The sequence below is a fragment of the Temnothorax longispinosus genome, chromosome 9 (genome assembly GCF_030848805.1).
Source record: "Temnothorax longispinosus isolate EJ_2023e chromosome 9, Tlon_JGU_v1, whole genome shotgun sequence".
Taxonomy (NCBI): Eukaryota; Metazoa; Arthropoda; class Insecta; order Hymenoptera; family Formicidae; genus Temnothorax; species Temnothorax longispinosus.
Window position 1 is genome coordinate 9,795,671 of NC_092366.1, and position 18,329 is coordinate 9,813,999.

Sequence of the window (18,329 nt, forward strand, 5' to 3'; positions counted from 1 at the left end):
GAAACTATAAAAATTAAAAAGTATACATATTATAGGCTAATTGCAGACGTACATAAGTGCTATTAAAGTCACATCGAACACCCGCAACGCGGAATGGCACTGCACTGTGCGCCGGAGTGACGCGACGCTTACGATTTTCGTATATTTAACTATGTTCCACCATTTAAAAAAAATTGAAAAAAATATATGTTATAGTGGACACTTTAAGAGAAATTTTCGTAAAAATTTCAAAGGGGTACCTCGAAAATATCACCCTAAAAAAAATATTAAAAAATTCAAATATTTTTTTTTTGGTCTTTTTTTGGCAAACATTTTGGACATTTTTTTTGTTAATTAGTTTTATTAGTCTACATAACATATATTTTTTTCATCAAGATCGGTCAAGTGGTTTTCGAGAAAAATACATTTCTTTATTTTACTTTCTCCCTGCATAACTTCTAAAAAAATGAATTTTTTAAAAATAATATTTGGTGGAAAGTTTTATCATATTGGTACTAACTTGTGACATTAATGTCAGCTCTGTATGATCAAGGGCCGATTTCACATGCTTACTCCGCTAGGCCCTTTATTATATAGATATAAATTCTATATTATAACGTACAATTATTGGGAAATAAATGCATTTAACAGTTAAAAAGTTTGTCTCAAATATAAACGTGCAAGCCTAATAATATTGTTCCACTCTTGCTGAGAGGGCCATTAAGAGGACCGGTTATAATCGTAGCCAAAAGTTTCGCGCGCGTTCGGCTGTGTTTCCGTACAGCGCGACCAGCGCGACCTTCTCTCCACTCCACAATTTTTAGCGTAGACTGTACAGTGTTGCCACTTCTCCATGGTGACACCCTTCTAAATACCGTCAAAATACCATCAAAATACCGTTAGAACTTCGTGAAGAACTTCGGATTACAATTACACATAAAGTGTACCGCTACGTATCCCCATTTTGTAATATGTTATTCCTAATATCATCATGCATCATATATTAGTTTTTTAGCAAAATACATAATCAATTTCTGAGCTGTGTGAAGTTGGCCTCCCTACTACTGAAAATCCCTCGGAAAATCCAATAATAACTATTATTCGTTTGGTGGTCGTTTGATGGTGTTTGGTAGTCCATTTCCGATGATTGGTAATCAAAACTGTAACTAATAATGCGAAAAAAGACATACTATACGCGTGAAGTTAGCCCCACCCCCCTCTTGTAAAACTCGGCTTTCCAGACTGCGTATATTATTATAACTGTAAGCATTCGTTTAATGGTCGCGTGCTGACATTTGGTAGTCCATTCCCGATGATTGGTAGTCAAACCTGTAATTAATAATACGAAAACACGTTGCACGTAAATACGGCCGTTATGTAAACGGCGGCCGGAAGCGCGCCAGAACCCGCCGGCTATTAAGCGATAGTTTAACACTTCCTCGTAACGATTCTTCTTTGTAACGGGGCGCTCTCCGCAACGCGACGGCGCCGCGGCGGCGGCGGAGCGGGCGGCCTCAGGTGCGGGAATCGGCCTTCAGCTTTTACTTGATATTTCAATCAACCGACCGCCCGCATCGTGTTTAATCGATTCAACGCGTTTCCGGAGAAATTCATTTAGACCGCTCTCCCCCCCTCCCACTCTCCACCCCTTCTCTCCTCCCCACCAAGATCAAGACTTGAAATCTGTGTGATAAAACGATTGTTTGTGCTTGTTTGCGCGCGTAATTTCATTCCTTCGCTCGTCCGCTCCGTCGAAAATCGTTGGCCAGCAAATCGCGGGATTTCAGAATAGCTTACATATTACACGCAACGCGATTCGGAAAGCTTTGAGAATGTGGAAAATTTCAGATCTACCGAGCTCGTAGAATTACGAGAAATTCGAGTGGTTCTCGAAGTCTTGTGCTCGTTATTGTTTTCGTAGAAATTATTGATCGGGGATAATACACGCGTAACATGATATATTACTGTAAAATTAAAAATCTGTAAATAATCGGAATTTAGTTGCAAGGTATAAAAAAGTTATATGGCGTGTTTTATTAGAGAAAATATAAAAATAAGAAAAAATTACGGAAATTATTATTATCATGCGTATCCTTGATCGCATTTTGTTCACGGTGAAACAATTGCAGTTAAATTGCAAATAAATTGCCTGTTTTATGCTGAAGATAATTTAGCTTGCAGCAATTATTTTTATAACAGAGAAAAAGAGAAAAATATCTAGTTCAATCTTTACCTATAATATTCTGTTGTATCTGCCTTAACACAAGATATACATCTCTACATATAATTATCCCTACAATTATAATATCATTTTATGTAAAAAATCAGACCACATTAAAAAAAGCTAGCATAGAGTGCAGCACCATATCAAAAAATTGTGCAAATTAGGCACTTGGCTTCCTCATAAAGGAAGTCATGTCTTAAGATGCTAATACGGCCCTCTGATTGACTGATGACGCCTTAAGACTATACTTAAGACGATCTTGGATATAAGACCCGACTATGAATACCGGCCTTAAAGAATTATATATGAAATAGAAATAGAAAAGACTGAAGAATATAATAAAATTCAAAAATTTCGGTAAACTTTTTTTTAACAAAAATCATCGGTAACCCCTTTATTATTAACAATTCTTATTAATTCTATTATATTCTTCAGTCTTTTCTACCCCTATTTCATATACAATTCGTTAAGATTTGGTTGCTCAGTTCTGGAGTTATAGAAATTTCTGTAAATTTGGCACAGACATATATACATACCTACATACCTACATACTTACATACATACATACACACATACCGATATTTTTTTAATGCAATATTTTGACGTTTTAAAACACTCTGAACATATTGACATTAAAAACTCAAAAAACCATCTTTTCTTTGGTTTCTTCTACCCCTATTTTATATATAATTTTTTAAAATTTGGTTGATTAGAGCCAACTTTATACGCAATCAAAGGTTCATATATAAATTTAGGAAAACAAAGCTTCCTCTATGAGGAAGCAAAAATTAGAGGCCTTTGATCGCGTATAAAGCTGGGTCTAATCAACCAAATCTTAAAAATTATGAAATAAGGGTAAAAAAAAAAATTTTTTTAGGCAGAAATTGGTAACTTTCACCAATCTTCGCGAAATTCAAAACAACCTTCCTTTAATGATACGTTCTATATATAAGATTACATATATAACTTGTACACTTTTTAGGCAAAAATCGATAACCCTTTCACCGATCATTGCCAAATTCAACACCAACCTACCTTTAATGATACTCGCGATCTATCCATAATTTGAGTTCTGGAACTCAAAAAACAATCTTTTCTTTGGTTTCTTCAGTTCTTTTTACCCCTATTTCATATATAATTCTTTAAAATTTGGTTAATCAATTCTTGAGTTATAGAAATTTTAGTAAGTTTGACTGTTTTTTTAACAGAAATCGGTAACCCCTTTATTATTAACAATTTTTATTCATTCTATTATATTTTTTAGTCTTTTCTACCCCTATTTCATATATAATTCGTTAAAATTTGGTTGATTAGTTCGGGAGTTATAGAAATTTCTATAAATTTGGCACAGACATACATACATACATACATACATACATACATACATACATACATACATACATACATACATACATACACACATACCGACATTTTTTTTAATGCAATATTTCGACGTTTTAGAACACTCTGAACATATTGACATTAAAAACTCAAAAAACAATCTTTTCTTTGGTTTCTTCTACCCCTATTTCATGTATAATTCATTAACATTTGGTTAATTAGATGTTTTATATGCGATCAAAGGTCCATATACGAAGTTTATGAAAACAAAGCTTAATTCCTCTATGAGGAAGCAAAAAGACATATGCGGTATAATCACATAATATAGAATACTTTTGAATATACGATTGCATTTGAAGAAAGAGTATTATCAAAAATATAATAATAAAAAAACTAAAATCTTATAGGCTAAAAGGATTAAAAATCAAATATAATAAAAAAAAGTTTATAAACCAAGCTGGGTTTTCGTGCTAAGAAAATGTTAAAATAAAACACGTTTTATATATCGAACATTTATCAGGTGTTAAAAATAAAAATAAAAAATTCTTAATTTGAGCAATTCATTTATTCAGAATTGCCGTAGGTTAACGTTTCGACCGTACTTGGTCTTCTTCAGAGCAAATTACGACATAAAAATAATAATAAACAATTCAAAAGTCACAATTACAGCGTTAGAACAATTTTTACGGAGGTCAAAGTCATTACATTTTAAATATACGTCAATAATTAAATTAAGAACTTGGATCTGTGTCAGGCATATAAGAAAATCATTAATAAAACCTAATTAAGCCTTTTACGAAGCGACACCTCTTCCGGAAGTATGTATGTGTGTGTGCGTAGGCGTGTGCGTGCGCGTGCGCGCGCGCACGTGTGTGTGTGTGTACGGATTTTTTGTACACGCATCTACTTCTACAACTTTTTAGATACCGGGTTGAAATTTTACACACAAATACAGTATCATAGAAAGTATGTTCTCCTCTAATTTTATTAAAATCTGTCGATCGGTATGGATTTTAAGGGGGTTTTTATTTTTCACAAAAATTGTTTTACGCTGTAGCTTTCTCAATATTTGAGATATCGGTCTATTTTTAATTCTATTATATTCTTCAGTCTTTTTTACTCCTATTTCATATATAATTTTTTAAGATTTAGTTAATCAGTTCTTGAGTTACAGACGTTTGAAATTTCGGAGAATCCGTACATACATAGAAGCCTTATAAAGTTTGGTCCAATCAACTAAATTTTAAAGAATTATATATGAAATAGGGGTAGAAAAGACTGAAGAATATAATAGAATTAAAAATAGACCGATATCTCAAATATTGAGAAAATCCAGACAATTAAGCCAATTAAGGAAAGAGTGACCCCAAAAATCGCCTATTTTTGGTCCCGCGATATTGGAACTGAATTGTGTGTCAAATGATACCTTATGACAAGACATCAATCACAAAAAATTTTTAAGTTGAGGTGAGAATTGATTCCAGAGATATGGGAGGTCAAAGTAGTCAAAATTCATTAACTCGTCAGCCCGTACGCTTTAAAGCACGAATTTTTCTTTCAGTCCGATAATTTAAAACTTCGTACCCGGGGGTTTTGCTAGCTGCTGACAATGAATTTGAAGTCAGATTTTTCATACATACTTATGGATCGATTTACTTAACAAGAAAAAGAAATTAAAACATTTTTTAAATACATAGTCCGCCATATTAAATCGGCCATTATGAATTTTAAAAATCTGACTTCAAATTTATTGTTAGCAGCTTGTTGTATTAATTTAACAGAATTAAAAATCCTTCTCCAGAATTGCAGTATATACATTAATGATTCGGGGGAACTCCGATTTTATATAGAAAACGAGAAAAAATTACGGAAGTACAGATTTCCTTATCCTACTTTTATCCCAATATGGCGTCTCGAGTTGCGGCGAGCTGTCAGCTCGTCACAAGATGTATTTCATATAAGAGATATACCATTGGTACGAACGCGAAAACAAGTTCCCCCGAATTGCACAACAAGAAAAACATCGATAAACCCTCCAAATCAAGATTTGGAAGCGTAATATAAAAGTATAATGTCGATGTGCATCGTGCGTATGTGTGCGTGCAATGTAGCGTGCTATTCTTGTCTATATCTTTTTCTATACAAGGACAGATATAGTCGATAACATAGAAAATGGTAATTTTGTCGGTTACAGGCGGCTCCAGCATCCCCTTAAAGCGTACGGGCTGACAAGTTAATGAATTTTGACTACTTTGACCTCCCATATCTCTGGAATCAATTCTCACCTCAACTTAAAAATTTTTTGTGATTGATGTCTTGTCATAAGGTATCATTTGATACACAATTCAGTTCCAATATCGCGGGACCAAAAATAGGCGAAAAAACCACTGATTTTGGGGTCATTCTTTATTATTTCCTAATTTTATTAATAAAAGCAATTTTTATATATTTAAAAAATTGTTTTAAAATAGAAATAAAAAACTATTGTGATAGTATAACAAATATTAGTCGCAATAAAGATTATCACAATAAAAAAAATGTGCAAGTAGAAATTTGCACATTGCTTCCTCATAGTTTTAAGTGTGCAAGTAGAAACTTGCACATTGCTTCCTTATAATTTTTAAGTGTACAAATTATAAATTTGAACATTACTTTCTCACATTTTTCAAGTATGCAAATTATAAATTTGCACGTTGCTTAATCAACATTTTATTTTGCTTATAAAGCTTCCTTTATAAGGAAACCAAATTAATAAATCTCTACTAATAATTATACATAAAAAAAGGCTTCCTCATAAGGTCATTCTATAGAAGGTTTTAGTCGGTAAGAATCCGACATACCTCCTGATTCTTCTCTGGAGACCGGGGGGACCTCCGAGTTCACCAGAATTTACTGTCGTCACGATAGCAAACTCACTGAATAACGGCACCTGCATACTAATGAAGATAAGACACTACTCGTCGCAGAAACAGGTTTATCTCTTTATGCAACATGCATTAAAGTATGGCGCGTACGACTTTTTTATCATGAAAGATCTATCAGTGATTTTGCCAAAAGCTCAATAATGCCAGGAAGTATTTAATTTTGTATAAAATAAATTGTTTAGTTTTACTTTAACCGAATAATAAAGTAGTTTTTGGCCATACTTTATTTTGCCTTTTACCGAAGAAAATAAATTGTTCTCCTTCTCTTTCGTTACGCAAGCGTTACGCAAGCGTCCTTGCCTTTAAAAGAGAGAGGATGCATGCTCTTAAGCCTTTTATACACGATGCTAGAACTGTGTCCGAGTTTCGGTTTAAGCCAATGAAACTGCTACTTTTCTGTAAGAACTGCAAGTTGATTGGCTTAAACCAAAACTTGGACCGATTTCTAGCATCGTGTATACAAGGCTTTACGGCAGGGGCCGGTCTATATAAATCTATGGGCAGAGCATCTCAGACGTAAATTATCCTCCAGATCCAGAGCGAACGAAGCATCTCGTGGTAATACGATGGCAAATACAAGTGACTACGACGACAGTGTAGAGTGTTACGCTTTGCGTGAAAAGCTGACCAGCGCGGATAAGTTATATGCAGCGACATATTTGAACGAGACTGATGAGATTAGAGCGAACGCCCTCGCGGAAATTAAACGCTGGATCAAGGAGAAAGACGACTTACATGCACGTAACGGTAAAACGGACAACGATCCCACATGAAATATTGCGTTGAAATTCAATTATATTTCATTAATTCCGAAGATAAAAAGAAGTCACCTTTAATCCGCGGAAATGTGTCGTCACATCTGATATATATTTACTTGAAAAAAAAAAAGATGTAACATATATGTGGCGTTTTTGTTAGCGAAAAGAGAAGTGAGAGTAAAGGTGTCAATAAATAATAGTAAATAGTTACTGAATAGAAATTTTTTATAATAAAGTTCGTTCTCGCAATTATTGTATTTTGCTACTTTTTAATCAAGATATTTTTCACTTATATAGCGATCATTCATATCTTCAATTAGTCAAAGGAGCAAAAAAGAATATCTGCATTTAGAACACAGAAATGTGCATAATGTATATAATATGTATTTTGGTACGCAAGCAAAATATAATTAGAATCAGTTTTATGTTTCGAGGAAAATAAATTATTTCTCTCTTTCTTTCATTGCACAGAGAGACACTTGAGAGTATAATGCACGAGAGCGGATGTATGAAATTAAACTTCTAATTAAAATTCGTTGCATTCCAAAATTAGAAAAATAAGAAAAGAAATTTGTATTACTCGTTTTGCAACTAGAACTCATTTTTGTTTACGTCATTTTAACTCTTTAATTAGATATTCGACATACATTTCAACTTATTAATCTTATATGCTTAATTTATAAGTATAACAATATAATTATAATTTTTGAATATAAGTTTATCTTACATGAATTCTATTCATATTTAAAATTCGAAGTACAGGCTCCAATGGAAATCCACGAATATATATATTCTATAGAAAACGGGCTAATTAAGAACCAAGCGCGGTAAATGATGCGCGAAAGCTTTATTTTTATTTCTATTTTACATATCTTCCAACTATGGAACGCCGTTTTACTTTTTAATAGCATAAATAATATTCTACATAATATAAAAGTTTCAAAAAATAATGTCTTGAGAAAAATAGCTATTCGTACTAATGAATTAAATTTATGTCAAACATAATAAAAATAAGATAAATTAAAATTATGTCAGGACATAATAAAAATTCGGAATTATTTTTATGTCTTGACATAATTTTAATTTCACGAATTAAAATTATGTCTGGACATATATAAAATATAATTTAATTTCAAACTTTTATCACGTCCCGACATAATTTTAATACATCCAATTTTTATTATGTTTGACATAATTTTAATTTGATGAATTAAAATTATGTCGAGACATAATAAAAATTGAATGAATTAAAATTATGTCGAGACATCATAAAAATTGTATGAATTAAAATTATGTCGACATCATAAAAATTGTATGAATTAAAATTATGTCGATACGTAAAAATAATTCCGAATTTTTATGATGTGTCGACATAATTTTAATTCATTCAATTTTTATGATGTCTTGACATAATTTTAATTCATTCAATTTTTATGATGTTTCAATTTTTATGACATCTCGACATAATTTTAATTCATTCAATTTTTATGATGTCTCGACATAATTTTAATTCATTCAATTTTTATGATGTCTGAATTTTTATGATGTCTGAATTTTTATGATGTCTGAATTTTTATGATGTCTCAATTTTTATGATGTCTCAATTTTTATGGTGTCCGAATTTTTATGATGTTTGAATTTTTATGATGTCTCAATTTTTATGATGTCTCAATTTTTATGATGTCTCAATTTTTATGATGTCGCGACATAATTTTAATTCCGGAGCTGGTGATTTTCATCCCACAATATTGGCAGCATTGTGTAAGTAGCGCCAACAGTTCTTACAGCTTGAAATCGATGTCTACGTGTCCCAGGTCGGCGATGACGATGTCCAGATAGTGCGCTGCGTAGTTTTCGGTATCTAGGTGTATTAATACCTTGAATTCGATGTCTGCGTGTCCCAGGTTGCCGACGACGAGGTCCAGATAGTGCGCTCCGTAGTTTTCGGTGTCTAGGTGTATTAATACCTTGAATTCGATGTCTACGTGTCCCAGGTTGCCGATGACGACGTCCAGATAATGCGCTCCGTAGTTTTCGGTGTCTAGGTGTATTCATACTTTGAATTCGATGCCTACGTGTCCCAGGTTTCCGATGACGACGTCCAAATAATGCGCTCCGTAGTTTTCGGTGTCTAGGTGTATTAATACCTTGAATTCGATGTCTGCGTGTCCCAGGTTGCCGACGACGAGGTCCAGATAGTGCGCTCCGTAGTTTTCGGTGTCTAGGTGTATTAATACCTTGAATTCGATGTCTACGTGTCCCAGGTTGCCGATGACGACGTCCAGATAATGCGCTCCGTAGTTTTCGGTGTCTAGGTGTATTCATACTTTGAATTCGATGCCTACGTGTCCCAGGTTTCCGATGACGACGTCCAAATAATGCGCTCCGTAGTTTTCGGTGTCTAGGTGTATTAATACCTTGAATTCGATGTCTACGTGTCCCAGGTTGCCGACGACGAGGTCCAGATAGTGCCACATAGACACCGAAAACTACGGAGCGCACTATCTGAACCTCGTCGTCGGGAACTTGGGACACATAGACATCAAATTCAAGGTATCAATACACCTAGACACCGAAAACTACGGAGCACATTATCTGGACGTTGTCATCGGCAACCTGGGACACGTAGACATCGAATTCAAGGTATTAATACACCTAGACACCGAAAACTACGAAGCGCATTATCTAGACGTCGTCATCGGCAACCTGGGACACGTAGACATCGAATTCAAAGTATGAATACACCTGGACACCGAAAACTACGGAGCGCACTATCTGGACCTCGTCGTCGGCAACCTGGGACACGTAGACATCAAATTAAAGGTATTAATACACCTAGACACCGAAAACTACGGAGCGCATTATCTGGACGCCGTCATCGGCAACCTGGGACACGTGACATCAAATTCAAGGTATTAATACACCTAGACACCGAAAACTACGGAGCGCACTATCTGGACCTCGTCGTCGACAATTTGGGACACGTAGACATCGAATTCAAGGTATTAATACACTTAGACACCGAAAACTACGGAGCGCATTATCTGGACGTCGTAATCGGCGACCTGGGACACGTAGACATCGAATTCAAGCTGTGAGAACTGTTGACGCTACTTACACAATGCTGCCAATATTGTGGGATGAAAATCACCAGCTCCGGAATTAAAATTATGTCGCGACATCATAAAAATTGAGACATCATAAAAATTGAGACATCATAAAAATTGAGACATCATAAAAATTCAGACATCATAAAAATTCAGACATCATAAAAATTGAGACATCATAAAAATTGAGACGTCATAAAAATTGAGACATCATAAAAATTGAGACATCATAAAAATTCAGACATCATAAAAATTCAGACATCATAAAAATTGAGACATCATAAAAATTGAATGAATTAAAATTTTGTCGAGACATCATAAAAATTGTATGAATTAAAATTATGTCGACATCATAAAAATTATATGAATTAAAATGATGTCGACATCATAAAAATTGAATGAATTAAAATTATGTCGAGACATCATAAAAATTGAATGAATTAAAATTATGTCGAGATGTCATAAAAATTGAAACATCATAAAAATTGAATAAATTAAAATTATGTCGAGACATCATAAAAATTGTATGAATTAAAATTATGTCGACACATCATAAAAATTCGGAATTATTTTTACGTAGCGACATAATTTTAATTTATTCAATTTTTATGATGTCGACATAATTTTAATTCATACAATTTTTATGATGTCTCGACATAATTTTAATTCATACAATTTTTATTATATCTCGACATAATTTTAATTCATTCAATTTTTATGATGTCGACATCATTTTAATTCATACAATTTTTATGATGTTTCGACATAATTTTAATTCATCTAATTTTTATGATGTCCAGACATAATTTTAATTCGTGAAATTAAAATTATGTTAGGACATAAAAATAATTCCGAATTTTTATTATGTCCCGATATAATTTTAATTTATGCAATTTTTATTATGTTTGACATAAATTTAATTCATTAGTAAAAATCGCTATTTTTCTCAAGACAATTATTTTTTGAAACTTTTATATTGTATAAATTATTATTTATGCTATTGAAAAGTAAAACGGTGTGCCATGCAATTTTTATTATGTATATCAAATTTTAATTCGATGAATTAAAATTATGTCGTGACATCATAAAAATTGGTTGAATTAAAATGATATCGACACGTAAAAATAATTCCGAATTTTTATGATGTCTTGACATAATTTTAATTTATTGTAATTTTTCTTAAGACTATTATTTTTTGATCTTTTATATTGAATGGAATATTTATTATGCTATTAAAAAGTAAAACGGCTTGCATTAAAAAGTAAAACGGCTTGCCGTACAATTTTTATTATGTTCCGATATAATTTTAATTGGATGAATTACTATGATGTCGGAACATAATAAAAATTCGGAATTATTTTTATGTCCCGACATAATTTTAATTCGTCCTATTTTTATTATGTTCGACATAATTTAAAATCATTAGTAAGAATCGCTATTTTTCTTAGAACAATTATTTTTGGAAACTTTTATATTGTGTAGAATATTATTGATGCCATTAAAAAGTAAAACGGCGTGCCATATCCAACCTTGACTGTGCGCCTTGACTAAATTTGTCGGCGGGTAAAGGTTGGAAGATATGTAAAATAGAGATAAAAATAAAACTTTCGTGGATCATTTACCGCGCTTGGTTCTTAGTTAGCCCGTTTTCTATATTCGTCTATTCATATTTTTTAAAAGATCTAATGCGTGTTACATTGCAATGGATTAAGAAATTAAAATTCTTTACAGTTATTTAGATAGATTATTTAAATCGTATCGTTTTAATTACGGGGAGGAAGGGGCCATTGTTCCAACAATAAACTGTGTTTCAAGTCCGAAAGTGATCAGCGCGCAGTTTAATAAGTTGAAATATACATATACATATATATATATATATATATATATATATATATATATATATATATGCACGGAAATTTATATTAAGCTACCAAAGATCTCTCTAAGCTCGGACCGAAAATGGCATTTATTCTAATTTGATTGTATTTGATTGTTCCGTGTTATTTGTCGTGTTACATAACACATTATATTAAACAATGTTGCATTTGATATTTGTCTTATCTTACAGTGCATCTACGTAATTTGTAGATACGGGTCTCTCCTCGGTGGACGAGGCTTCGCGTTCATCTACGTTTACTAACATCGCGACGTTTACTGTTAGTAAACGTGGATGAACGCGAAGCCTCGTCCACTTGCAACGATGACGCTGTGCCTCATGTTCCACAAGAGCTGACTAAAGAGGATAAAAGATATGCAGCAGCTGAACGAGATCGACGAAACGAGAGAGAACGCTGTCGCGGAGATCAAACGCTGGATCGGGGACGAACTGCGCATACGAATGAGTAAAAATGACATCAGCGATCCTACGGGCGTGTTGAAATTCAATTACGGCTCGTTACTTCGGCAGTACAACTCATTCATCTTTAATTGACGTTGACATGATATTACACCGATACACGTCAGATGTTTAGCTCTTTGAATTCATTCTTAATCGTGTAAAAGAAAAGAAAAACAAAAATAATGTAACAAATTGTGTCTGACAATGAAGAGAAAATCGAAAATAATCTGAAAGTTTCGACAAATAATAATAAATGATGAAAAATAGTAACTCGATAAAAGACCTACATGACAAAATTCGTTATCGCACTATTGCATTTTGCCATTTTGTAAGCCAAAATGTTTTTCAAAACTTTATTTAAATCTTCTATTAATTAAAAATCCCCATCTTATCTCGTGGCACGCTTTTATAAAATATAATTTATAATACCTGATTTAGCACTGTTTCAATTGTAGCCTTTTAGTTAAAGGGACTCTTTAATGTGTACACAGATGACTTTCTTAGCCTGCGATTTCTGAGAGTATGCAATTTTCTCAAGATTAAACTTACATACTCTCAGAAATCGCAGGATGAGATTGTAAGCAACGATTCAATTTACCAGAATGGTACTTGACTAGAGATTCGTTTCGACCAGAACTGCAGGAACTGCTTGATTTGGGGTAACGAACAGTATTTCGGATAATTAATCTAATTTTGTTTTTCATTATTTTTTATTATTTTTCATTATTTCTGCTTTATCTATTTCGGATACATAACCCTTCACTAATTGCAGCTTTAATTTTAAAAATAACATCTTGCATAAAATTAAAGATGAATTTTATTGATAACTTTCTTTTTTTGTTTCGATTATATTTTAAACAATAAGAAGAATATTTTATTGAAAATTTTTGAAAATACTAAATGCATTATTAAAATTAAAATAAATTTCGATTTTTTCGAAAGATTCTAAAATATTTGGTTTATTTTTAGAATATGTTTGTCCCTGCAGAAGTCAGATAGTCAAGGAAGGTTTTGATATTTATTATGCGCATTACTTTGCATGATCTGAGAAGACACCAAATGTCGGATATATTTAAGGTAAAATATTGAAATACTATAATGTTCAAACAATTTATGGCCAATTGTCGTCGCGATGAAGTATTTCTAATTATCAATCATTAATTATTTCTTCATGGGCAATCTTTTTAGATAGGTATGATAGCGATAGAAGTGGCAATGAAGATAATCTGAGAAAATTGCAATTGTGCTAAAAAAACCTCACGCAGCCGCGAACGATTGTAGTCGTAATCGTTAGCGTTGATTAACTGTGAGAGAGATTAATGTTAGCATTAAATTTTTACCGGCGGTATAACAATACGATAAACAACATGTAATTCGGTTTACATAAACCGAATATTTGTTAATAATTTAATAATTTATGAACAGATCGATATGCAAAGATAGTGGTATTGTATGAAAAAAAAAGGATTTAACGACGCGAGAGTCTGTTACGCATATAACGTTATCGTTATCGATTGGATGTATTTGGTATTTGGAAATATCCGGTCGACTGAATAGCTGAATGAATTTCAGATGGAACGTACTGATATAATGCACGGTGTAAATTATACGGAGTTACGTACAAGGCTGGGTATGTAGGTAACTCTCCGGTATGAAATAACATACATATATGTATCGGGCATGAGAGCGCGGTTGCTGTATCATTTAGCAGGTCGAATGTAAAGCGGTCGAAAAATGGATTGCTTTCTATATTTCCGTTAACCGTGTTATGAGACGCTTGTTAAACATAGAAAATCTGTCGCGGCGATTCTGTACGTTCCATTGAAACAAAATTGCAGCTCTCCTCTCGCGAGAGAAAGGACATTGAATTTTCATGGCGAATAACGTCGTTTCGATTAAAATTTACCATTTTGTCACGCGAATATGTTTTTTACCTCGTTTTGCAAACATTTCTTTTGTATGTAAATTTGTCGCTTTTAATTATAAAAGATCGAACACCCAAAAAAAAATATTCTGCAGTTTAGCGGTTCCTGGTTCATGCTAGAGGATTTTCCTCTGAAATAGGGCCTTAAGAAGATGTTTTAAACTGTAGAGGAATATCCTCTAATCATGAGACTCTAGATTCAAGATTGTGCAGTCCTCTTAATATTAGAGGACATTGATTTCCGATATTCACCCGAAATAAATAAAAAAAATTATTTATTTTGAAATTTTATTACTATTTTATAACTAAATTTGTTTCTTAAGATGTAGTCTATGATTATAAATATTTTCTTGTATTGGAAAAAACACTTACCTTGGTGGGATCGAACTCGGGACCTCTGGATCGTGAGCCAACTGCCTTACGTGGTAGACCACTTCTTAATTTGATGTAAGTGTTATATATTGTCTACATAACCAGCGGAAATATATAATTTTCCAAAAATCATCTTAATAAACAAATTCAGTTTAAAAAGAGTAATAAAATTTTGAATTGGATATAAGATATATGATATAATATTTCTTAATGTCGGGTGAATGTCAGAAACCAGTGCCGGCTTATTATGAAATTTTGTGTTCGTAAATATATTTATGAAAATAGTATGTTTATAAAGTTAAAACGTTAAAACATTCTTATCAAATCCTTACAAGGGCCTCAATAGACAAAAATAAGAAAACGTTTCTTATGGCATCCCTAATATATAACTAATGATCGAGGACTTATGTTATATAAGGCCATTCTTAATAAAGCCCTTGCACAATACCAGGCAACAGGCAATAGGAACAGGGAATAAAAATCAGAAATCAATGTATAAATGCAGAATAAACAGTGACACAGGCAATAGACACAGGAGTTTCCGTCACGTTGGAAATTATGTGTCTATTGCCTGTTGCCAACAAATCATAACATTCGAATATTTTAGGTTGTAATTAACGATTTTTTATTATTTCCTGTTCCTATTGCCTGCTGCCTGGCATTGTGCAAGGGGCTGAACTTTCTACACGGGCGTCTCGTGTGGTAGCGTACGCATCGCGTAGCTAATAAGACGATCGTCTTTTAACTTTAACGCGCGCGCCGCAAATATCTAGCATATCCTCTTATTTTAAGAGGCTAATAGTAGAATTTACTGTAGAGGAATTTACTCTTGATTATAGCTTACGCATCCACTCATTTATAAAGTAATACGTATTACTTAAAGAAGGATATTCTTCATGTAAGGTTTTTTTGCTTAGAGGACCTGCTAAGAGGAATTCCCCACTTATCGGCAGAATATTTTTTTTTGGGTGAACAGTTCAAGAGGAGACGAATAAAAGTGTTTGAAAAAATCACTATTCAAACAGAAAATTAAAAGTATTGCATTATTTATATGAAGAAAATTGCATTACCTAACTCCACCTAAGATTACTTTGAAATAACATATTAATTGTTATTTCAAAAAAATATATAAAATTTTTAAATTGCGCCAACTACAAAGAGAATATATATATTGCTTTGAAAAATAATTGTAGTGCAACTACTCTTAAAAAATAAAACAAAATTGTGTTACCTAACTTAATCCAAGTGGTATGCATCTTTGTATTCCTAAGGGTCTTTCTATCAACCCAAGTGGAGTTTTAATTCTCCTTGATAAAATTATAATATTACAAAGAATCATTTTAATCACAAAAAATTAAAGAGGTAACATTATAAAATAAAAATATTTGATATGGGAATACAAAGATACGTACCGTTTGAGTTTTATTTTTTTTTTTAAGTAGCACAACAATTATTTTTCAAAGCAATATATATACATATATTCTCTTTGTAGTTGGCGTAATTTAAAGATTTCATATATTTTTTTGAAATAACATATCACTTACAATTAGATTGAGTTAGATAACGCAATTTTGTGATATAATTTTGTTAAGGAGAAATAAGGCTACTACCACTTAGGTTGGTACGTATCACTTGGATTGAGTTTGGTAACGCAATTTTGTGATATAATAATAATTTTTTTAAGGTATTATATGTATATATATATTTATATATATTCTCTCTTTGTAATTGGCGCAGTATTAAAAGATTTCACATATTTTTTTTTAATAAATATTACTTGTTATTTAAGTTTTTTTGAGGTAGATATCACTTGGATTGAATAAAGTAACAATTTTGTAATATAATAATTTTGTTAAGAAAAATTAAAGCTGCTACCACCTAGGTTAGAATAGATTTTGTTTATTTTTTAATTTAATAGATATCATTTGTTATTTAAGTTTTTTTAAGGTAGATATCACTTGGATTGAATAAAGTAACAATTTTGTAATATAATAATTTTGTTTAAAAAAATTAAAGCTACTACCACCTAGGTTAGAATAAATTTTATTTATTTTTTAATTTAAAATTAATAATACCACTTGGTTTTTTTTCGAGGTAACAACCACACGTGTACTTGATGGCGCCTTTTTTTTACCTTTTTTGAAAAAGTATGAAATAACAGTAGACTTATGCTTCTGTTCCGGTGCGATGGAAATTGCAGGCCACGTTTACATCTCGCATTAGGCCGCGCCTTATATTTCAAATTCGACCTAAATTATTTAGGTCGTCTGGCTGGGCGGCACTACTTGGTGCCACAAAACATTACACGTGGTAAGTGACCAGATCTGACTTCAGCTCAGGTCTTGTATTTTAGTGACCTGACCTGAAATGTAAAACGTTATTATTTCCGATGTAAACACGCGATTACGCACGACGCGATTTAAAAAACAAATGATTTTATGACGACCCTAAATATGACCGTGTCAATTTGTAGGTCTCTTTTTCTCTTTCGATGTGAACGATTGATGACTAGATTTACTTTGAGTCACGGTGTAGGTCAGACTGTGAGATTAGCTAATTTCACAGACTTAGGTCGCTGGGTGTTAGGGCCATTCTATAATACGTCGCAAACGATGGCAACAGAGCTAGTTGAAAAGTGTTATTTCCGGTTGCGCTTGTCAGTTGTGGTTGTCAAAAAAGAGTTGGCGAACTTTTAATTTTTTTGACGACAGTAACTGGCAATCGGCATTCAAGAAATAACACTTTTCAACTAGCAGTTGCCATCGTTTGCGACGTATTATAGAATGGCCCTTGTAGGTCTCTTTTTCTCTTTCGATGTGAACGATTGATGACTAGATTTACTTTGAGTCACGGTGTAGGTCAGACTGTGAGATTAGCTAATTTCACAGACTTAGGTCGCTGGGTGTTAGGGCCATTCTATAATACGTCGCAAACGATGGCAACAGAGCTAGTTGAAAAGTGTTATTTCCGGTTGCGCTTGTCAGTTGTGGTTGTCAAAAAAGAGTTGGCGAACTTTTAATTTTTTTGGCGACAGTAACTGGCAATCGGCATTCAAGAAATAACACTTTTCAACTAGCAGTTGCCATCGTTTGCGACGTATTATAGAATGGCCCTAAGTTAAATCAGTTAGATTTTGCTAAATTAGAAAAATGTAAAAAATGTTATTCTGACATATTTTATGTACGTTAATAAATTTTGTAAAAAAATTATGCATTTGTTGTTAACATTATCTTTTTTTTTAGAGAAAGAGAGAGAGAGAGAGAGAGAGAGAGAGAGAGAGAAGCGGCTGTTTCAGAGATGCTCAATTCTTTCTTTCACTTCTCTTGATGCTTCTTGTAGCAATACGACTTGTTAACTTTAGA

At 32.7% G+C, this 18,329-nt stretch overlaps 1 protein-coding gene across 4 annotated transcripts in view; it reads left to right on the forward strand.

Annotated features, from left to right (window-relative positions):
* LOC139819673 (uncharacterized) overlaps window positions 1–15,145 on the forward strand; it is a 40,970-nt gene extending 25,825 nt beyond the window's left edge. Inside the window, exons 9-11 of one of the 4 annotated variants that reach the window (XR_011733792.1) lie at window positions 12,422–13,330; window positions 13,641–13,748; window positions 13,860–15,145. Coding sequence is in view for 1 of the 4 variants with exons in the window: in XM_071789230.1 (XP_071645331.1) it covers window positions 12,422–12,473 (52 nt within the window). In the remaining 3 variants the exon portion in view is untranslated. Of the gene's footprint in view, window positions 1–12,401; window positions 13,621–13,640 lie in introns of those variants that run through there. The other 3 variants (XR_011733793.1, XR_011733791.1, XM_071789230.1) reach the window with 3 other exon arrangements.
* The last annotated feature ends 3,184 nt before the right edge of the window (window positions 15,146–18,329 follow it).